Here is a 24,169-nt window from a genome sequence, read left to right as displayed (position 1 = left end):
GTCCATATTGTGCATAATGGCAATGAGATGTCATCTATCCAGATATATTATAGGCTTTAAACTCAATATACTGCAACCAGTATACTGAGAATACATCATCCATCCCAAAATATGGCTTACTCTTATGAGGTTACTTGTCATTGGTTGGCTGTATTGCACAAACCAATAAGAATTCAGATCCACTGGGAACAAGGATCAGGTCATTTCTGTGTGCGAGTTTCACTAAAAACTGAACAGTTCTGCAGCAGGAGAACAAACAGCTACAACAGCTGGTTGTGTTGTAGATGTTTACTAAACTTACATTTTTTAAGCAAATTTAGACATAAAGAAACGTCTTTCTAAAAGTGCCCAGAGGACAACGTCCAGGGATGTCTGGTGTTCAGAGAGTACCTCTAATTGCTTCACATTTTGTTTTCTGTTGGCAAACGCAACTGCAAATGGTTTTCTACCTAGAGTTGATGTTGCTAATGTTGTGATTTACCAGACACTTCATTGGGTACACTGGTTTGGCCTTTCATGATTAGAATTTGATGTTCAACCACATCCCAAATGTGCTCAATGGGATAGAGATCTGGTGACTGTGGAGGCCATTTGAGTACAGAGAACTCATTGTCATGTTCAAGAAACTAGTTTGAGATGATCTAAGCTTTGTGACATGGCGTGTTATCAGAAGATGGTAAACTGTGGTCATAAAGGGATGGACATGGTCAGTAACAATGCTCTAAGCTGTGGTGTTTAAATTATGCTCAGTTGGTACTAAGGGGCCCAAAGTGTACCAAGAAAATATCCCCCACATCATGACACCACCAGCAGCCTGAACGGTTAGTACAAGACAGAATGGATCCATGCTTTCATGTTGTTACACCAAATTTTGACTCAACCATCTGAACGTTGTAGCAGAAATTGAGAATCATCAGACCAGGCAACATTTTTCAAATCTTCTACTGTCCAGCTCTGTTTGAGCTTATGTTCAGTAAGTCATTTTGACCATGTCTACATGCCCTGAGTTGCTTGCACTTGATTGGCTAATTAGAAATTTTAATGCTTAATGAGCTGTTTATCAGACATGCATAATGAAGTGGCCATTGAGTGTAAGTTAAGCTGTAAAAATAGGTGTTTTTGAGGGACAGACAAGGTTTAGAGCTGTACTTTTAAGTGGCTCAGATAGAAATAAAACCTTTTAACAAAATCCGAAACAACAAGAGAAGCTGCTGGAAACTTCAGGTGATATATCTTGAGAGTTGTTCACATCATTTCTGCTTTTAGAAACTCTGAGAAAACAAAAAGCTTAAACTTAATTTAAAAGGCGATCACACAATTTCAATGATTTAATTAAACTAATTATGAATTGTTTTACAATGTAAATTCCCCACTACCACCTCCTACATTCAAATGCTTCTGTGAATTACCTTTACAATCACCTTCAGCCTATGTACAGATTTGAATTGCGATGCTAAATTACCGAACATGAAAGTAATGTGAATTAATCCCATTAAATAACCATCCAGACAGGATTTCAAACGTGTGGTTCTACAGCGGGTAAAAAGAATATGGGATGAGCTGAACACCCGAGATGAAAGAATGTCTGCTGAAAATGAATGAGTCTGAGGCGAGTGGGACTTGGCACACGGTCGGGCCGACATGCTGGCAAATATTCACACTTCAGTCTTTGACATCAGAGAGAAGAAAACGGGAGATTAGTTTGGCCGCACTTCAGATGAGTCCAGCTTCCTTCCAGCTGTTTCTGAGCCCCCCGAGTCTCTGGCCACTAGAGAGCAGCAGCCGTCCACGGTCTCCGCAGCATGGCTCCTCGCTCTCATTTCAGTCTGATTTGCATGGAGTGGTTCCTTACTCGGCCCATATTTTACAATAGATTGGACTCTGAGTTTGTAAATCCTCCTCGCTTGTCCAAGAGGCTCCGATCCGGCACCCGCATCTCAGACCCTGATGATGCTGATGGAGGAGGAGGCCCTGTGCAGCTGAAAGAGAAGGAGCACACCATGAGACGTGAATCACAGACCACAGCATGTCATGCATGTCAGAGATTTACTTGCCAATCAATGAGCGAGGGTGAGCAGAGAACTAACTGCTCCCAGGAGCTTTTTATTTAAAGACTATCCTATTTAAAGTAGGATGCTTTTATTTTGAATCCATCATTAGGCTTTGGTATTTAAATCTCTGCAGAAATCTGTGTGTGCACATATATCCCCAGGAAAGTAGACATAGCCCTAAATGAATTATTTTTTTAAAGGATTAAACTCACGAGAAGTAGCTAATAAACTGTAAGGACACTTAAAAGCTGCAGAAATGCCAATAAGAAAAGACTAAATTAAGATAAGAGTGGTGTTTTTATAATTAAATTAACCATTAAATCCAGCCAGTGCAGTTTCAGCTCCGTAAACGCTCAAAGTAACGCTGCCTTTCTCTCACTTTGACACCACTGGAAGCCGTCCTGTATGAATAAACAGTGCGAGCTGCGCGCGGTGGGCGGTCAATTGACCCGTACATCGCGAGCAGTGAAGTCACAGGTTCTCGCAGCGAGAGAGGCCAATTAGAACGGGAAGTGTGAATTAACTTCCGACAGACAGATGCCCTGCCAAAATGTTCCGGGACATTCTCTCCACAAACACTCTTTGATACATATAGACAGGCGATGGATTAAAGGAAAAGATTTTAAAACAGAGCGCAGCAGAGGACAGAAATCTGTAAACTCCACATTTATGATTTGGAGTCACACAGGCTGTCGCTCACTTCAAACTTACCATGCCACATAGAAGCTTTTAAAGGACTCAGTGGCATTGCATCTAAATGCACTGGCTGACCATGGTTCATTTTGTGAAGGGCCGTATTTTAATCCAAGCTGTGAACCTTTCCCAAACCAAACTGACTGTCTCCGTCACATTAAAGTAAAAACAGCATGTCAACCTCTTTGCGACCAGAAAATTGAACTAGAAAACTAGAAAAGCTGGTGATTGCACTGCATTTTTTCATGATCGAGTGCTGCAAGTAGTTGCGACACCAAAAGCATGAACACTTTTGATTGCCTGGAGGGAGGCAACCTGTCTTGAAACAGACTGCAATCACTCTGAGACCACTTGGCAAAAGTTTGCAAATGATCCTAAACGCAAATTCAGAAACACAGATTTCCAGCATTCAATCAATCTAAGTCAGTCTGCACCAAATGAGCATGAATCTCTGTGCAACATGAGACTCAACTTAACTAGTACTCCCCCTTGTAAAAGCAAGGCTGCTGAGCACCAAGATCATTTTGCAGTTAAATGAGTCATGAGAGCGTCTGCTTCGCGAAAATCCGCTGGCAATGAGTCTTTCACATCGCTGTGGAGGAATTTTGTCCCACTCTTCTTTGCAGAATTGTTTTAATTCAGACACATTGGAGGGTTTCCAGCATGAACGACCTGTTTAAGGTCAGTGCAAAGCATTGCAATCTAATTTAAATCCAGAGTTTGACTTCACTCCAAAAACATTTTGTTTATTTCTGCTGGTGTGTCTCTGATCATTGTCCTGATGCATAACCCAAGTGCTCTTGAGCTTCAGGTCTTGAACTGATGGTCGGACATTCTCCTTCACGATTATCTGGTAGAGAGCAGAATTCATGGTTCTATCAGTTACAGCAAGTCGTCCTGAAACAGCAAAGCAGCCCCATCACACTACCACCACCATGTTTGACGGTTGCTGTGATGTTCTTTTTATGAAATGCTGTTAGTTTTATGTCAGATGTAACAGGACTTGAACCATCCAGAAAGTTCAGCTTTTGTCTCGTCAGTCCACAGAATATTTTCTTGGGGATCATCAAGATGTTTTTGGTAAATGTGATACAAGCTTTTGTGATCTTTTTGGTCAGCAGTGGTTTTCTCCATTTTTGTCCAGTCTCTGTTTTATTGTTGAATCATGAACTCTGACCTTAACTGACACAAGTGAGTCATGCAGTTCTTTCAATGTTGTTGTGGTTCTTTTGTGACCTCCTGGATGAGCCATCGAAGCTGTTGGAGTAATTTTGGTTGGCTGGTCACTCCTGGGAAGCTTCACCGCTGTTCCAAGTTTCCTGCATGTGTGGATAATGACTCTCACTGTGGTTCACTGGAGTCCCAAAGACTCAGAAATGACTTTTTAATCCTTTCCAGACTGATAAATGTCACTGACTTAATACATGATTTAATAAAGGGGGCAGTTACTTTTTCACAGCACCGGGATTCAGGCTGCTGGATAGTTCCTTATTCTATTAACGCACATAATCTGTGTCCTCTGTTTCCTTCCTCTTAATGACCAAAGTTTTATGATTTGTTGTAACCTTCCTCTGAGAGTTTGTAATGAGGCCGTGAACGTACAGCCTCGCTTTCTCTACTCAACACCACAAGTGAAGAAATGTTCTTCTATCTGATGTTATTCTCTGCACCAGTAATCTTGCAGATGACGAAATGGGTGATAAATGAAATGTGGCCATTAGGGGGCGCTGCAACCAGGACACCTGTAGCTGGTGTGTCTAATTAAAGCTGCTCGCATGTGGAAAAACAAAAACAAATCGTCTGCCTGTTCGCTTTAACTGAGGAGATGCTCAGCAACAACTGAATGGGCGTTTGCGCTGCTCTCTGTTTTCAGCCCGGCTGTTTTATATTTAGCTGCGATGGCAGTAGCTCTAGTTGCTAGGAGATCTCTGATGCAACTACAAAGACTCTACAGAGGAAACAAAATACTCCTGGCAGCCAGGAGCGAGCGTGCATTATAGAGGAGTTCTGCAGCAAGACGAAGAGGGGAGGAAGAGGAGGACGTTTTAGTAAATGAGTCACCCTGCTGCTGCGGACGGCTCCGTTGTGGTAGATGGGCGAGCTGCCAGCTGAGGCATTGTAGTAGGAGGAAGTGGCTCGGACCAGCGGCCGCTTGGCTTTCTCCTTGGTGCCGTTGGAGTCGTTGTCTTTGATGATGTCGTACTGCCGGCAGAAAAGGGCGATGACGGCTGGCGGTGTGGAAAGCAAAGAGAAAAGAAGTCAAAAACATCCCTCGCTTGATGAGTTTGCGGTCTCAAGCACTAGATTCAGGTCATATTAAATTAACACGTGAATTTTATTGAATACATTAAGGCGGTTAACGGAGTTAGAAAGGAAAATTATTCAGAAGAGATGCTTAGAGTGTCCATTGGATGGTGTCTGTTGGTGCAAGCTGACCTGCCCACAGCAACAGCACAGTGGTGATGATCAGCAGCTCTCCAGTCTCCAGTTGTGGAGTCATACCCAGACCCTCCATCGCTGGCTCATCTGAGGACAAAGACAAGTCTGGTCAAACTCTACTCAACAGAATATAGTACAGTTCTATCTTCTACCAGCAAATCCCATTAAAAAAAATAAAAAAATCTGAAAGGCTCACAGTACGTTTAATGTGGACTATTTTTAGTAGCGGATTGATCCACATTTTCTGTTGTTTTCATGGTAATAATGCAACATGTGAGTCAGTGCAACAGTGTGACTCACTGATGTGTTTTTAATGACCACCACAGTGAAGCTCTGAGGCACACAGGAGTAACATGTACGCTATGACACTTTGTAAACACAGTACTTAATGGGATTTTTCCCCCCAGATGTTTGTAGTTGCTATGGCTACTTTACAGGTATTATTTTTACTGCTACTGTTCCACCCTTATACTACAGTGCTATGCAAAAGTCTTGAGTCAACCCTTTCTTTATATCTTTCTAGGAAAATGTGATCTACTGAAACGTGCAAATATATGAGGCAAAAACAGAGTTTGTACAACTCTAATGAGTTGTGACCATCTTTATTCTTCAGGACAGTCTTAGGCAGCTGGAATAGTTCTCCAGGCTTCTTGAAGGACATTCAAAGCTCTTCTTTGGTTGTTTCTGCCTTTTGTTCCGTTCTCTGTCAGCATGATCCCACACTGCTTCGATAATGTTGAGATCCAGGCTCTGGGGAGGCTAAATCCATGGCCGATAGTGTTCCACTATGTGTTTTTCAATCGAGGTATTATTTTACTGCATTGGCATTGTGTTTAGGATCATTGTCATGGTGAAAAATGAAGCTGCTGCCAATCAGATGGTTTCCAGATGGTATTACATGATGGATCAAAAATTCATAATTCAACAATTATGACAAAGATCGCCAAGATGTCAGCCTTTCCTCCCTGTTTCCCTCCATTAATGATTGCTTCCTGACAGCCACGCTTTCACTGAGACCATTTCAATGAGGCTTCAATGAACAGTAGCTGGATCAGCTGAAGGTCCAGATGCATTTCTCGTGTCCTGTGTCTGTTAGGAGACCTGGGTCGTTGACCCAGAGTTTTGAGTTTTCATTATTGTTGAACTTTGACTTAGCCATTTTTTATCATTTCTAGTCTTTTGGTTTATTTGTTAGAGTTCTCTGTCCTATGGTTTATGTATCTGTGTTCTATAGTTGCTCTGTCTCCTCTGTCATCTTTATCCCCTTGTCAAGTCCGCGTCTCTGTATTATGTTTCCTGTTTTACTTTGAAAGTCCCTGATTTTGCTTCCCTTGTCTCGTTAGCCCTGATTTGTCCCAGCTGTGTTTCCCTCCTGCCTTCCATTCCTTGATTGCGCCCTCTGTGTATTTAAGCCCTGTGTGTTCCTCTGTCTGTGTCACGATCTAGTGTCTTATCATGCTGTGTGTTCTGCCTGTCAGCCTGTTTGGTTTTGTCGTTTTCAGTTTAGTTTTTGGTTTTTATTTTACAATAAATCTAAGTTTGAGTTTACATTCCATCTCTGTGAGTCTGCACTTTGGGTCCTCCTTACCACCACTCCTGCCTGCATACAGCCTCACCTGACAGTGTCAGGTCTTTGCTGGATTTCCCCCCCCCCCCCCCCCCCTGTTTCTTAAGAACGTGACTTTTAGATAGTATTCATCTGCTGTACTTGTCCAGTTTCCTCAAAATTTTTAAGGACACAGTGCACACCATGCTGAGATATGCCAAGCTTTCAGCTATATCTCTTTGTGAATCACCTTTCTGGTGCAAAAATACTATTTTATGTCTGTCAAACTGTGTTATCTTTGATATTTTTCACAGATTCAACCAAAGAAATTGAAACAAATGGTGTGTTTTTATGATAGGTTGCTAATAACAAAGTAACTAAAGATACAAAAGAACTATGCCTTTGAAGTAAAACACAAAGACATGAGGAGTGGCTCAAGACTTTTGTATACTGAATAACGCGTACAACATTACAACTACATCATTTTATTATTATTGCCAGTGTCTGTGAAGGTTCTCAGTCATCCAGGTCAACATAGTCTAAGGAGCTTGGAAAGAAAAGCTTCTGGACTTCTTTAAGTTGCTTCAAGACGTTTCACCTCTCAACCGAGAAGCTTCTTCAGTTCTAGGGTCAAATGGTGGAGAGTCCCAGATTTTAGCCCTGTGGGAGTATCCCCCCCGAGAGGGACAAAGGACCCCCTAATGATCCTCTACCTAATCACATGAGCCAAGTTGTGAAAATAGGTGTAGCTCACAATCAGCCAGGCTTTCGTGTGGGCTCATTGTGAAACCTAGCCCCACCCTATCATGTGAGTACCTGAGTTTAGAAGGCCCAGGATGTGCGTGGGCGTTAAGGCGTCTGGGAAGGGATCTCAAAACTGAATTTTAGATAGCAGACAGTTGGTGTCGTAAAGCCCCGCCCTCTGTTCATAGATGGTTTGACTGATGGCCCTTACTATAAAGATTTGTTTTGGACTTTACGTTTCCCAATTTTGCTTTAAGTTATAAAGTTATTTTGTTATTTACATATGGCCTAATAATTATCCTTATTGCTGTTTTAGATGCTTCAAAGGATAGTTACAGATTTCTGTCAGAATCTGCAGATTATACAGTACTCTTGAGGGTGCACCAGTACTGAAGGTCCAGATACACTCAACTCAAACGCTGCTCATGACATCCTTCCATCTCGTATTATTAAAGATGGGTTTAACATTATCGAGCCCTGTATTCTATCATTAATTAACCTGTCATTGTTATCGGGTTGTGTTCCGGCTGCTTTTAAACATGCTGTAGTGCAACCTATACTCAAAAAGACCTCCCTTGATCAGAATTATCTCGCTAACTTTAGACCCATTTCCAAACTCCCGTTTCTGTCTAAAATCCTAGAGAAGATTGTTCATTCCCAACTTCAAACTTATTTGGATGCAAATAATATCGAGGAAAAATTTCAGTCGGGCTTTAAGCCACGCCATAGCACGGAAACTGCATTACTGAGAGTCTTTAATGATCTTCTCTCAATTGCTGACTCAGGGCGCCCTGTGGTGTTAATTTTGCTTGATTTGTCCTCTGCTTTTGATTTGGTGGACCATAATGTCCTTTTAATGAGGCTTAAACATCTGGTGGGCATCACGGGCAGTGCCCTTAGCTGGTTTAAATCCTATCTCTCAGAAAGGTCCTTTTCTGTCACCATGGGTACCTACTCCTCCTCCATTGCCCCTGTTACCCCTGTGTCCCCCAGGGGTCTGTGTTGGGTCCCATGCTGTTCTCTTTATACTTGTTACCCTTGGGCCGAATCTTTGATAAATACAATATTTCTTTTCACTTTTATGCGGATGACATTCAAATCTATTTTGAACTGGCTGAGGATGTCACGTTGTCGTTGCAACACTTCTCCGATTGTATGAATGAAGTTAAAATCTGGCTACTGAGCAATTCCCTCACTCTAAATGATAAGAAGACTGAAATTGTAATCTTTGATACTCCCTCCTCTCAGGCTGAACTAATTGGTATTCTCAGGCCCTTTGCTGACTCCCTTTCTGACACTGTGAGGAACCTGGGTGTTGTCTTGGACAGTTCCTTCAAGTTGCACAAACATGTGTCCTCTGTAGTTAAATCGAGTTTCAATAAATTACGTCTAACCTCTAAGGCCAAGCCCTACTTACCACGTAAGGACCTGGAGAAACTTATCCATGCCTTTTATTACATCAAGGTTAGATTACTGTAATTCCCTTTACACTGGTCTCAATTCTGCCCTTGTTCACAAACTGCAGCTCGTTCAAAATGTGGCTGCGCGTCTCTTAACTGGAACTGGCAGGTTTGAGTCTATTACTCCAGTTCTTTCCGACCTGCACTGGCTCCCTATTAAATTCCGTATTGATTTTAAAATCATATTGCTCACTTTTAAAATCATAAATAACACCGTGCCCAGCTATCTTACGGATCTCCTCAGCTTTTATACCCCTGGGAGAGCGCTTAGATCAGCAGGTCAAATGCTCCTGGTGCGACCTAGATCTCGGCTCAAGACCAGAGGTGACCGCGCATTCGCCGCTTTCGCCGCTTTCGCCGCTTTCGCCGCTTTCGCACCCTACCTCTGGAATAACCTCCTTCTAGCTATTCGGGCGTCTGATTCAATTCAATCTTTTAAATCTTGATTAAAAACGTATTTGTTTAGCCTTGCTTTCCCCGCCTCCTAGAGCCCGCATTTTTAGTGTATTGTAACTTATCTTTTTCGCTTTATTAATGTTTATAATGTTTTAACCTTCAGCCTTTTGGGTTGTGCCTACTATGCCTGGTGTATTATTGGTTAGTTATGTCTCCCGCCTGTTAGTATATTTTATTTGTTTTTTGTATTTTGTGTTTTGTACTTGTATTTATTATTGCTCTTAACTCGTTCTGTGAAGCACTTTGGCATACAGTACCTGTGGTTTTTTAAATGTGCTATATAAATAAAATTGTATTGTATTGTACAAATAAAATGTTCACATTTCTCCAACGTTGTCTTCCCAACAGTTTCACTAACATCTACACTGGATGGCCAGGAAGCATTCACGATGTCTTCTCCGGCGCTGATAATTGGTGTCTGTCTTGTGTCAGTGACATAAGACACGGATTTAATGCGACATGACCATTCAAACAGCAGTCGCTTTCTAAAACATCAGATATGTATCGGATTCAGTAACACATATGAAAGTAGCCCAGATCGGATTTGAAAATATCGGATTTGTGCTGTTCACACTGTCATACCATGATCGGATATGGGTCGCACAGGGTCAAAAAAGTCGGATTTGATGTGCTTTCGCCTGCCATCTGAACGTAGCCATAGATGGCTTCTTTTCCTCCTATTTCAAACCATCTGTCTTCTCTGTCCAAAATTTGAACATTGGCGTCCTCAAAAGAGTGACCTTTGTCCTTTAGATGGAGATGGACCGCTGAGTCTTGTCCCGTCGAGGTGGAGCCATGCGTTTGTGAAGTGGCTGTTTGGTCTCTCCAATGTAGAGGTCTGAACATTCCTCGCTACACAGTACAGCATATACTATGTTGCTAAGTTTGTTTTTAGGAGTTTTGTCTTCGGGATGAACCAGTTTTTGTCGGTCTTAAAGTCCAGACACATTTCTTTCGAAGCTCCACAGACTATTATTGCCAGTATTTAACATGTGCATACACACCTTGAAAACTTGACTTAAAACAGCGTTTCTGAGACACCAAACTTCTGCGTACTTCATGCAACAATAAAATACCTCAGATTTGTGTCTGTGCTGCTGAAACACGGCACGTCATGTGTTTTACTTTAGGAAGCTCCCCTCTGGAGTGTGTTTATGAGCACTCACGGTGGTCCAGGACTCCGGCTGGATAATGGTCGGTCCTCTCCAGAGTCCTGAAGTGGACGGCACGGCTGGGTGGGCTGTCACCGTGCGGCCCAACGGACTGCACCTACATCCAACAAGGGGGAAAAAAGTATTTAGAGGGAATGTTAAGATATTTTTAAGCAAAGGTAGAGCCAAGCTGATGACAGCTGAGCACAAACTCTGGGTGCATTCTTACAGTGGCATTAACAAAGGACAACATTATGCAACGATGGTAAGAAACTGGCTGCTGAGGGTATATTTAGTGAGCGAGCGGTGCTTTGGCTTTTGGCCGTGATCCTGAATGATCATTGGAGGACGCTGAGTAAAAGCTTGAAAGGCAACAGAGAGAATATGAATTTAAGCTATAAGCTCATTTGGGGACATTTTCAGTCACTGGGAAAGATTATAAAATTAGGCTTTGTGTAAAAAATAAACACGTGTTAATGGTGTTTCACATTCAAATCGGGCTGCAGTGGAGTTTTGTAACAGGAAGCACTCAGTTTAATGCACACACAGGGAAATCAATCAATCACAGAGATAAAATTACATCCACACGAGGTCTCAATGTGCCACAGATGCTCTCTCCACCTACACAACACAGCCAACGGCAGTATGCAGCAAGTTTTCTGTGGAGTGTATGAAGTAAGTCCTTGAATTTAGGAGTTTGTTCTCCTCTAATTCTACAGTCTGATGCCTGCAAAGTGTCCTCTGCAAGCTCTAATCTGTCCCCTCATCCTGGATAACAACACCCAACTCCATTGGGAAATTCATCCTTTAATTTTTAACCTCCCCGCACGCCAAAGGGAGGTCAGAGGTCAAATTCAGCCCCCTCTGGACCTCACCGGGCAGCAATGCATTGCTCAATGACACTTTCGCAGGACATCTGTCTGCTGACGAGCACATTGAAGCAAGTCCTGCAGCTGAAGGACAGTCTGCAGTCTGCGTCAGTCTGTTAGGCTATAAAAATTTTAATAGCACCACGATAATGGAGTCACATTAGAGACTCCCTCTTCAGAGAGGAGCTGCAGTTTTAGTTTAAACTTTCAGAACAGAGACGTGTCACTGTTTAGGTTGATCAAACACTGACACTTGATTTAAGAAAAAATGCTTTGTCATCATCTAAGAAAGTTTCTCAGCTGTGATGCAGATGATCCATCTATTCGCTAACCAAGCATTAAATGATACTGAAATAATTAACATAATTAAAATGGTAATTAATGTTTTTATGAGAGGTTCAGCAGTGTTTTTCAGCCCTGGATAAGCAATTTGTAAGGTTGCCAGGTTGTGAAAATATCAAATTATTTTACATTTATGTGGACTTGTGCTTAAAATATGAGTTTATAATCAGCTTTCAGCTTCATTACACTGAGTAATACATAGATATACAGTTTTGGTCAGACGTTTACATCCACTCATCATAGGCATGAATGTCGTGGTAATTTTGGGCTTTTAATTATTTCTTGGAACTGTTCTATTTCTAGGCTGGGATGATTGTACAGGATAAATCTTTAATGACTTTGAAAAACAAGAACTGGGTAAGTTTCAATTCAGTTATCTATTTATTTTGGATTTTTTCTAATCCAAACAGGCTCAAAAATATGCATACACTCTTAAATCTTTTACTAAATGGTGCTGATTGTTCTATGATGTCTTTTAACTCACCAGGCCAATTAACTTCTCGTTAGTGATCATGACTGTGTACAGCTGGTAGTTTCTCTTTGCAGTATTAAAAGGATTTGTTTGACGGCACTCATTAGGCTGACCAATACTCGGAACAATGGGAAAGTCCAAGGAACTCAGTGAAGATCCAAGAAGGAGAACTGTAGATTTGGGAAGGTTGTGAAGGTCTTGCAGCCATTTCTAAACAACTGCAGATTCCAAGATCAGTGATTCAAACAAATGTACATAAGTAGGCTACAAGTTATTCAGATGTGTCACCACTTTGTTGCTACATCATGAAAATAATGTTGATCGTGGACCAACATTATTATTACCTAAGAACGCCGTACCAGCTGTCAAGCATGGTGGTGGCAGGTTCATGCTGTGGGGCTGTTTTGCTGCCAGTGGTACTGGTACTGTCACAGTCTGGCGAGGGCAGACTGTATGAATTGAGAAAAGGACCCAAAACGCAGACTCCAAGGAACAGGGAACAGAACTTGAAATGTTAACAAAAGGCGAGCCGTTTAATATGGCTGGTAGAAGAGATACAAACAAAGGGCAAGGCAAACTGAAGCAAAATTAACACAAACCTAAACTGGGGAATCTAAACAAACAATAAGAAAAACCTAGACAAGAAACTTGGAAGCATGGCATGGCATAGGAAACATGGCATGGACAACAGACGACCTGACAATCACACACTGAAAACAGAGGACTTAAATACACAGGAGGTGATTAGGGGAAGTGGAGACACATGAGGAAACAGCTGACTAGGATAAACATAATGATGCACAGGCAAGAGTAAAACTAACCGCATGAGCACAGAACACAAGACCCCTTTTTCAAAATAAAACAAGAAACATGCAGACTTAGACACGACAACCAGAACTTGACAACGTAAGACACAGACATGAAACGCATGAAGAGCAGGGGAGATTTAACATGGTTGGAAACGGAGGGGGAAATAATAAGAACTAGAAACACTTAGGCATGATAATACAAACTTGATAACATAAGACACGCAGCATGAAACACAAAGGGTGAGGGGAAGCTTAAATACAGGGGAAGAAAACACAAGGAGTCTAATAACCAAATGAACTTAGATAACCTAATGAACAAAATAAACTCAAACATAAAACGCTGGGTCAAAAGACCCAGGACCATGACAGGTACACTGCAAGAAGTTGATGGAATAATGAAGAAGGATGACTATCTCCAAATTCCTCAAATTCACCTCAAATCAGGACAATGATCCCAAACAGATCAAAACTAGTTGGGAATAGATAAAGCAGGCTAGCATTGAGCTTCTGGAATGGCCTTCCTAAAGCCCCGACCTCAATCCTGTTGAAAATCTCTGAACTGGGCTTAAAAGCCGGGTCTGTGCCAGGAAACCATCCAATTAGAATGAGCTGGCAGAAAGTATAATAGGTGAGTTTTGAAGGTAAAGATATTTGATATTAAAGAAGATATTATATATATATATATATATATATATATATATATATATATATATATATATATATGTATATAGGTTGCACACACAGTAGGTATATATATATATACCTACAACCACGATTACCGACACTAACAAGCTGATCTACAATACGGCAGCAGTGATCAGTGAGATGCTTGGCTACAAGTTGAACAGCCACAAGGTGCAGTACCCCCCATGGAGAAGGAGGCTAGAGGGCAAGATCAAAGTAGCACGGAGGGAGGTTAGCCAACTAACGGAGTTGCAGAAAGGTGCGACAAATAAGGTGCCTAAGACCAGGAGTGACATGTTTAGCCGCATGTTCTCCTTAAATTGCTGGCTGTCTGAGTGGTGTCCCAGAAACGATGTGGGCTTCATAGATAATTGGCAAACCTTCTGGAGGAAACCTGGTCTTGTTAGGAGAGACGGCATCCATCCCACTTTGGATGGAGCAGCTCTCATTTCTAGAAATATGGACAAATTTATTAAACCCCCAAAATATGACTATCCAGAGTTGGGACCAGGAAGCAGAGTTGCAGTCTTACACGCCCCTCTGCAGCTTTTCTCCTCCTGCTACCCCCCCAAAAACCCATCTCCATAGAGACTGTGTCAGCTCCCAAACAGACAAAAAACAAACTAAAAACCAGCAACAAACAACTTAAACTTAAAAAATCACAAAGAAAGAACAATACAGTATCCACATCTGAACCAAAGAGTAAAACAGTGAAATGTGGATTATTAAATATTAGGTCTCTCTCCTCCAAGTCTCTGTTAGTACATGACTTAATAATTGATCAACAAATCGATTTACTCTGCCTTACAGAAACCTGGTTGCAGCAGGATGATTATGTTAGTTTAAATGAATCAACACCCCCGAGTCATTCTAACTACCAGAAATCTCGAAGCACAGGCCGAGGGGGCGGTGTGGCAGCAATTTTTCACACCAGCATATTAATTAATGAAAGACCAAGACAGACTTTTAATTCATTTGAAAGCCTGATGCTTAGCCTCGTCCACCCCAGCTGTGAAACTCAGAAACCAGTCTTACTTGTTATCATCTATCGTCCACCTGGGCCTTACACAGAGTTTCTGTCTGATTTCTCAGACTTTATATCTAATTTAGTTCTGAGCTCAGATAAAATAATTATTGTGGGTGATTTTAACATCCATGTAGATGCTAAAAATGACAGCCTCAACATGGCATTTAATCTGTTATTAGACTCAATTGGTTTCTCTCAAACTGTAAAAGAACCCACCCACCACTTTAATCACACTCTAGATCTTGTTTTAACATATGGCATAGAAACTGAACATTTAACAGTGTTTCCTGAAAACCCTCTCCTGTCTGATCATTTCCTGATAACATTTACATTTACAATAATTGATTACACAGCAGTGGAGAGTAGACTTTATCAAAGTAGATGTCTTTCTGAAAGCGCTGTAACTAAGTTTAAGAATATAATCCACCCACTGTTATCATCTTCAATGCCCTGTACCAACATAGAGCAGAGCAGCTATCTGAACGCTACCCCAACAGAGGTCGATTATCTTGTTAATAATTTCACCTCCTCACTACGTACGACTCTGGATACTGTAGCTCCTGTGAAAACTAAGGTCTCTAACCAGAAGTACCTGACTCCGTGGTATAATTCTCAAACACGTACCCTAAAGCAGATGACTCGTAATCTGGAGAGGAAATGGCGTGTCACAAATTTAGAGGATCATCATTTAGCCTGGAGAAATAGTTTGCTGCTTTATAAGAAAGCCCTCCGCAAAGCCAGAACATCTTACTATTCATCACTGATTGAAGAAAATAAGAACAACCCCAGGTTTCTCTTCAGCACTGTAGCCAGGCTGACAAAAAGTCAGAGCTCTTTTGAGCCAACCATCCCTTCAACGTTAACTAGTAATGACTTCATGAACTTCTTCACAAATAAAATTTTTATCATTAGAGAATAAATTACCAATAATCATCCCACAGATGTAATATTATCTACAGCTACTCTTAGTACCATTGATGTTAAGTTAGACTCTTTATCTCTAATTGATCTTTCTGAGTTAACTTCAATAATTACTTCCTCCAAACCATCAACGTGTCTTTTAGACCCAATTCCTACAAAACTGCTCAAAGAAGTCCTGCCATTAATTAATTCTTCGATCTTAAATATGATCAACCTATCTCTAATGATCGGCTATGTACCACAGGCCTTCAAGCTAGCTGTAGTCAAACCTTTACTCAAAAAGCCATCTCTAGACCCAGCAGTCTTAGCTAATTATAGGCCAATCTCCAACCTTCCTTTCATATCAAAAATCCTTGAAAGAGTAGTTGTCAAACAGCTAACAGATCATCTGCAGAGGAATGGTTTATTTGAAGAGTTTCAGTCAGGTTTCAGAGCTCATCACAGCACAGAAACAGCTTTAGTGAAGGTTACAAATGGCTTCTTATGGCCTCTGACAGTGGACTCATCTCTGTGCTTGTCCTGCTAGACCTTAGTGCAGCATTCGATACTGTCGACCATAATATCCTATTAGAGCGATTAGAACATGCTGTAGGTATTACAGGTACTGTGCTGCAGTGGTTTGTATCATATCTATCTAATAGACTCCAATGGAGTGTCCTCTTCACACACTGAGGTTAATTATGGAGTTCCACAGGGTTCAGTGCTAGGACCAATTCTGTTTACATTATACATGCTTCCCTTAGGCAGTATCATTAGAAGACATAGCATACATTTTCACTGCTATGCAGATGACACCCAGCTCTATCTGTCCATGAAGCCAGATAACACACACCAATTAGTTAAACTGCAGGAATGTCTTAAAGACATAAAGACCTGGATGGCCGCTAACTTTCTGCTTCTTAATTCAGATAAAACTGAGGTTATTGTACTCGGCCCTGAAAAGCCTAGAAATATGGTATCTAACCAAATTCTTACTCTGGATGGCATTACCTTGGCCTCCAGTAACGCTGTGAGGAACCTTGGAGTCATTTTTGACCAGGATATGTCCTTCAATGCACATATTAAACAAATATGTAAGACTGCGTTCTTCCATTTGCGCAACATCTCTAAAATTAGAAATATCCTGTCTCAGAGTGACGCTGAAAAACTAGTTCATGCATTTATTACTTCCAGGCTGGACTACTGTAATTCATTATTATCAGGATGTCCAAAAAACTCACTGAAAAGCCTTCAGCTAATCCAAAATGCTGCAGCAAGAGTGCTGACAGGGACTAGAAAGAGAGAGCATATTTCTCCTGTTTTGGCTTCCCTTCATTGGCTTCCTGTTAAATCCAGAATTGAATTCAAAATCCTGCTCCTCACATACAAGGTCTTAAATAATCAGGCCCCATCTTATCTTAATGACCTTGTAGTACCATATCACCCTATTAGAGCACTTCGCTCTCGCTCTGCAGGCCTACTTGTTGTTCCTAGAGTATTTAAAAGTAGAATGGGAGGGAGAGCCTTCAGTTTTCAGGCCCCTCTTCTGTGGAACCAGCTTCCAGTTTGGATTCGGGAGACAGACACCATCTCTACTTTCAAGTTTAGGCTTAAAACTTTCCTTTTTGCTAAAGCATATAGTTAGGGCTGGACCAGGTGACCCTGAATCCTCCCTTAGTTATGCTGCAATAGACGTAGGCTGCCGGGGGATTCCCATGATGCATTGAGTTTTTCCTTTCCAGTCACCTTTCTCACTCACTATGTATTAATAGACTTCTCTGCATTGAATCATATCTGTTATTAACCTCTGTCTCTCTTCCACAGCATGTCTTTTATCCTGTCTTCCTTCTCTCACCCCAACCGGTCGCAGCAGATGGCCGCCCCTCCCTGAGCCTGGTTCTGCCGGAGGGTTCTTCCTGTTAAAAGGGAGTTTTTCCTTCCCACTGTTGCCAAAGTGCTTGCTCATAGGGGGTCATATGATTGTTGGGTTTTTCTCTGTATCTATGAAGCGCCTTGAGGCGACTTATGTTGTGATTTGGCGCTATATAAATAAAATTGAATTGAATTGAATTGAATTGATTCTCCTTATGGGGACCTGATATGTTTAATATGCTGCTGAGAATATAGCCCAGAAGAAGCGTATAGTATAGCTTTTATTCTGGAAAGAGCCATTTCTCTGTAATAAACTCTCTTTTCCAAAGATGAGTGATTCCTCAATCAGACATATTTTTTTTTTAGTACTTTGTTGTTTCAGCAACATTAAATTTAAAAACTGTACTTATGAGTTAAAATATATATTTATAATTTCAATAAATGACAAATTAAAAAGGCATGAACATTTTTTTTGTATCAAAAAATATCGAACCGTGACACCGTGAATTTTGTGTATCGTTGCACCCCTAAATGCACCCCTATATATATATATATATATATTGTGGAGGTATGTAACAACGACAGGAGAGGTCTCAGTGTCTCACTCCAACAACTTTATTAACTGACAGAACTTCACATATAGTCAGCGCCAAAATCTCCACCCCCACACTTCCTTTCAACTTGTGTGTGAGTGGAGCCACCTGGTGGTCCGCCACACATACCCCCCCTTGAACACACAGTCAGGTCTCCATTCAGTCCAGGACCCTGGGTCTAAGCAAACGACCCGCACGACTGAACCTGGGAGGGAGAGAACAGGCAGAGGAAGGTCCATCCTGTGAACGAGGCTGGTGAAGGCGAGCAGGAAAGGCAGGAGGAGGCTCAAACGTTGGTGGTCCGGGGGTAGTCCTGGGGGGAAAACCAGAGACTGTCAACCCCAGCGCAGGAGGTCGGCCACGGCGAGGGGCCTGGGCCGGCACTACATCACTGTCCGGAAGAACATGTGCTGGTTTAAGTCTGTCAACACACACAGTCTCCCTTCGACCCCCAAAATCCAAAACAAAATGTTTCTGGCCCGGTTCAATAACCCTGAACGGGCCGTCATACAGCGGCCGCAGCGGTGTCCTGTGGGCATCGTGCCTGACAAAAACAAACTTAGCAGTCTCTAAAGTCTTTGGAACAAAGGTGTCAGGCACGCAATGGTGCACCGGACCAGGAACCCGAAGCCAGTGCAAAAGCGGGGTGAGAGAGAGCACCGATGGATCGAAGCAGGGAGGAGGATTTTCAGGCAAGAATTCTCCAGGCACGCGGAGGGGCTGACCAAACACTAGCTCAGCTGGGGAAGCGCCGAGATCCTCCTTAACCGCAGAGCGCAGCCCAAGCAAAACCCACGGGAGGCGGTCAACCCAATTGCCATCCTTTAAGGAGGCGCGAAAGGCAGCCTTCAGTGACCGGTGGAACCGTTCACACATCCCATTAGCCTGCGGGTTGTATGCGGTTGTGCGGTGGACTTTAGCCCCCAGTCCATCAGCCATGGCCGACCAAAGCTCGGAAATGAACTGGGGGCCTCTGTCTGACGTAATGTCCGCGGGTGGGCCGAAACGCGAGACCCAGGTCGACAAAAACGCCTTGGCCACCACTGCTGCGGTAGTGGACGCCAGGGGGACCGCCTCCGGCCACCTGGTGGTCCGGTCAACAACAGTCAAAAGGTGCGTAAAACCTTGTGACTGGGGCAAGGGACCCACCAGATCGACATGCACATGATCGAAACGTTTGCCGGGTATGAAGAACGGCTCCAGGGGCGCCTTGGTGTGTTTATGAACCTTCGCGCGCTGGCAGGGAATGCACGCCGACGCCCATTCCTTAACAGATTTGCGAAGGCCTGGCCAAACAAATTTAGAGCTGACCAGTTTAACAGAGGCCCGGACCCCTGGATGAGAGAGAGCATGTACCGAGTCAAAAACTTGACGACGCCAGGAAGCGGGAACCACAGGGCGAGGGCGGCCGGTGGAAACGTCACAGACGAGGAGGGGACCACCGTCCTGCACGGGTCTGTCCTCCAGTATGAGGCCCGTCTGGGTGGATTTAAGCGCGAGGATGTCAGGGTCACCGCTCTGATCGGCAGCCATGGCGGAGTAGTCTATGCCGAGAAAGACGGGAGAAACCAGCGCACGGGACAAACAGTCAGCCACATGATTGGATTTACCAGCCACGTGCCGAATGTCCGTGGTAAACTCAGAAATGGCTGCCAACTGGCGCTGCTGGCGTGCACTCCATGGATCGGAAACCTTGGACATGGCAAACGTCAAGGGTTTGTGGTCCACGTATGCGGTAAAGTGACGACCCTCGAGAAAAAACCGGAAATGACGAGACGCCAGGTGGAGCGCCAGTAGCTCCCTGTCAAAAACGCTGTAATTGCGTTCGCTGTCACGTAGCGTACGGCTGAAAAAGGCGAGCGGTTGCCAGACACCCGAGATTCGCTGTTCCAGCACCGCACCCACCGCTATGTCCGACGCATCAGTGGTCAACGCAATCGGCGCTGAGGGGGATGGGTGGGCCAGAAGGGCAGCATTAGCTAACGCTGACTTAGCATCAGAAAACGCTTGGATGCTGTCCGGAAACCAGTCAACGGGGTCATTAGCTTTTTTACCCTTTAACGCCCCATAAAGGGGCTTCAGCAGATGTGCCGCTCTGGGGAGAAAACGGTTGTAAAAATTCACCATCCCCAAAAATTCCTGCAGTGCCTTAACAGTCGTGGGACGCGGAAATTCCGAAACAGCTCGGACTTTGTCAGGCAACGGAACCGCGCCCTCGGCGGAAACACGGTGCCCAAGGAAATCGAGAACGGGCAACCCAAACTGGCATTTAGACGGATTAATAATCAGTCCATGCTCCGCCAAACGCTGAAAAACCTGACGCAGATGGAACATGTGCTGCTCCTTCGAGCTGCTGGCCACCAGTATATCATCAAGATATACAAAAACAAAGGGCAGCCCGCGCAAGACCGAGTCCATCAACCGCTGGAAGGTTTGGGCGGCACCTTTCAGGCCAAACGGCATGCGCAGAAACTCGAAAAGGCCGAAAGGTGTAATTACGGCGGTTTTGGGGACATCCTCCGCGCGCACGGGAACCTGGTGATATCCCCGTACCAAATCGATCTTAGAAAAAACCGAGGTCCCCGCAAGATGGGCGGAAAAATCTTGGATGTGGGGAATGGGATAACGATCGTTCTCCGTGACATTATTAAGACGGCGGAAATCCCCACAAGGTCGCCACCGACCATCAGATTTAGGCACCATGTGTAACGGAGAAGCCCAGGCACTGTTCGAACGCTGCACGATGCCCAGACGCTCCATGGTGGCAAATTCTTCCCTAGCGACAGCCAGTTTGGCGGGGTCGAGGCGGCGCGCGCGCGCGAACACCGGGGGCCCTACTGTAGTTATGTAATGCTCTACCCCATGCTTCGTCACCGTGCTCGAGAAAGTGGGGACAGTGAGTGAGGGAAACTCAGAAAGCAAACACTGAAAAACGTCACCCGAATCTACTGAGTTAGCATGCACCACGGGCTGAGCACCCCGAGTCAAACAGGGTAATGAGGAAAAGGACACAGCATCAATTAAACGTCTGTTAGCCACATCAACCAGTAGTCCGTGAGCACAAAGAAAATCAGCGCCTATTATAGGCACAGAGCTAGCAGCAACAACAAAGTTCCACTGAAAGTCACGGTCGTGAAAGCAAACAGTCACCAACCTTTCACCGAAGGTTTTGATGGGAGAGCCATTAGCCGCTGTTAGCAATGGCCCGCAACCCTCAGCTAGCCTGTCCGAGCCAGCCGGGGGAAGAAGGCTCTTCTGTGAGCCGGAGTCCACCAGGAAACGCCTCCCCGAGCGTGAGTCCTCTAAGAAAAGCAGCCTTTCCTTGTTGCCAGCGGTCGCGGCTGCTACAGAGCGCTGACATGCCCGTTTCCCTGGGTCTGGAAACTGCAAGGCGGGAGGCAGCGCCGTGCCTTCGCTCCAAAACGCTGGTGATAAAAACAAAGCCCCTTTCCACGGTGCCGCCGTGCAGCGATTCCGGCCACAGTGGACGAGTCGGAGGGCCCGTGGAGCATCGGTGAGGGGGAGGGGGAAAACGCTGGTGGGTCCTGAATAACCGTCTGGACGCCGAAAGTCCTGGTAGCCAGGAGGATGCGATCCGCCTCTTCCGCAAGGGAGCGGTAATCCTTCGTGGCCAATAGCGGGGAGTTGGCAAGGCCAGCGCGCACTGGAGCCGGCAGCTGTCGAAGAAAGAGGTGGGTGAAGAGAAATCCTCCGTCCTCCGCGCCCAGCAAGGACAGCATGCTCTCCATGAGCTCGAGGGCGGTGCCGTCGCCCAGGCCCGCGATGGAAAGGAGTTTCTCGGCCCGCTCAGCATCAGAGAGGGAGTAACGCCGCAGCAGCAGCCCCTTGAGGGCGGCGTACTTGCCCTGGGCTGGGGGATCCCGGAGGAGAGTCATCACACGGCGGGTTGACAGCGGGTCAAGTGAGGCCACCACATGGTGGTATTTAGTGTCGTCGGCTGAAACTCCACGAAGAGCAAACTGAGCTTCTACGTGCATGAACCATGAAGGAGGATCGTGAAGCCAAAAATCCGGCAATTTAAGCGCCACAGCAAACGCAGCCATCGGCGGAGGTGAAGGTCCGGCGGCCGCCGATGCTTCCAGGCCAGAGCTGGCTTCGTCGTCGAGCCTTAGCATGTTCACTACAGGGGTCACCAATGTGGAGGTATGTAACAACGACAGGAGAGGTCTCAGTGTCTCACTCCAACAACTTTATTAACTGACAGAACTTCACATATAGTCAGCGCCAAAATCTCCACCCCCACACTTCCTTTCAACTTGTGTGTGAGTGGAGCCACCTGGTGGTCCGCCACAATATATATATATATATATATATATATATATATATATATATATATATATATATATATATATATATATATATATATATAAAAAACACCCAGCACGCCCCTGCGGGCGGTTTATCCTTCAAGCTCGGGTCCTCTACCAGAGGCCTGGGAGCTTGAGGGTCCTGCGCAGTATCTTAGCTGTTCCCAGGACTGCGCTCTTCTGGACAGAGATCTCCGATGTTGTTCCCGGGATCTGCTGGAGCCACTCGCCTAGCTTGGGAGTCACCGCACCTAGTGCTCCGATTACCACGGGGACCACCGTTACCTTCACCCTCCACATCCTCTCGAGCTCTTCTCTGAGCCCTTGGTATTTCTCCAGCTTCTCGTGTTCCTTCTTCCTGATATTGCTGTCATTCGGAACCGCTACATCGATCACTACGGCCGTCTTCTTCTGTTTGTCTACCACCACTATGTCCGGTTGGTTAGCCACCACCATTTTGTCCGTCTGTATCTGGAAGTCCCACAGGATCTTAGCTCGGTCATTCTCCACCACCCTTGGGGGCATCTCCCATTTTGACCTCGGGACTTCCAGGTTATACTCGGCACAGATGTTCCTGTACACTATGCCGGCCACTTGGTTATGGCGTTCCATGTATGCCTTGCCTGCTAGCATCTTGCACCCTGCTGTTATGTGCTGGATTGTCTCTGGGGCATCTGTACCCTCAGAAGGTCTGCTAGATGATGTTAATGCAGCACTACGGGCAATACCTACAACCACGATTACCGACACTAACAAGCTGATCTACAATACGGCAGCAGTGATCAGTGAGATGCTTGGCTACAAGTTGAACAGCGACAAGGGGCAGTACCCTCCATGGAGAAGGAGGCTAGAGGGCAAGATCAAAGTAGCACGGAGGGAGGTTAGCCAACTAACGGAGTTGCAGAAAGGTGCGACAAATAAGGTGCCTAAGAAATACAGCAAGCTGTCCATACCTGAGGCCTTGGAAACTGCCAAGCAAAGACTCACAGCCTTGGCCAGCCATGAAACAGGCTAAAATGAGCTTTCAAGGTGTAGGTCTTAAAGAACAGGAGGTAAAACTACTTGTTTCAGACAGAGGATGAACTGAGGAGCTCTATAAACAACCAGTCACAGTTTTTTAAACTGTGAATCATGCAAATGTACTCTAGCTGACTCATAGAATGAAAATAAAGAAGAAAAGGATGATGATAGGTCTCTTTTTTCCATACACAGAGGTAAGAAATCTCAATTTCAAAGCACTTACAAAGACCAAATCGTCCAGTTTTATTTCTAAATGTATGGCTTTGTTAATATATCATTTAGACCTCATGTCTATTTGTACAAACATGATGAACATTTTCTTACCTTATGGCTCAAAACTATGAGTCCCTTTTTGCAACATGCTGAAAATTCTTTGGTCTGGCATCTAAAAGATTGTCCTGACCTGGACAGACACATACTCTTGTGACACAACTTCATTCATTTAAGGTGCACAGAGAAGAGCATTAATCTGAAGACATTAAAGTTCTTTTGCAGCAACTTTTGTGGAATACAGGACTTTATTGTTTAACCCAAATGATTTGGCTTAGCTTCCATGATTGTTGTCAATTTTTTAAAATTTGCAAAGTTAGGAGGACACAGACAGTTTTTCTTTAGTTGTTTCCTGTTTTATTCTGCTGGCTGATGTCAAGTCTACCTACTTCCTTTTTCTATTTTTCTATTTCTCTGTTGCTTTAGCCACTTCCTGTTTTATT

At 44.2% G+C, this 24,169-nt stretch overlaps 1 protein-coding gene across 1 annotated transcript in view; it reads right to left on the bottom strand.

Moving 5' to 3' along the window:
- Positions 1 to 1,315: 1,315 nt before the first annotated feature.
- Positions 1,316 to 24,169, bottom strand: part of LOC146681001 (fibronectin type III domain-containing protein 4-like) — a 62,689-nt gene continuing 39,835 nt past the window's right edge. Inside the window, exons 4-7 of the mRNA XM_085447574.1 lie at positions 10,556 to 10,658; positions 5,181 to 5,270; positions 4,806 to 4,972; positions 1,316 to 1,979 (exon numbers count right to left, since the gene is read on the bottom strand). Of these exons, the coding sequence (XP_085303700.1) occupies positions 1,938 to 1,979; positions 4,806 to 4,972; positions 5,181 to 5,270; positions 10,556 to 10,658 (402 nt within the window). The 3' untranslated portion in view covers positions 1,316 to 1,937. The remainder of the gene's footprint in view (positions 1,980 to 4,805; positions 4,973 to 5,180; positions 5,271 to 10,555; positions 10,659 to 24,169) is intronic.

This window comes from Copadichromis virginalis, linkage group LG23 (genome assembly GCF_057382275.1).
Source record: "Copadichromis virginalis isolate Kocher_CV1m ecotype Utaka linkage group LG23, C_Virginalis_male_GT1.1, whole genome shotgun sequence".
Lineage (NCBI taxonomy): Eukaryota > Metazoa > Chordata > Actinopteri > Cichliformes > Cichlidae > Copadichromis > Copadichromis virginalis.
The sequence above is the reverse complement of the archived record's forward strand: the minus strand, read 5'-3'. Positions and strand labels throughout refer to the sequence as shown.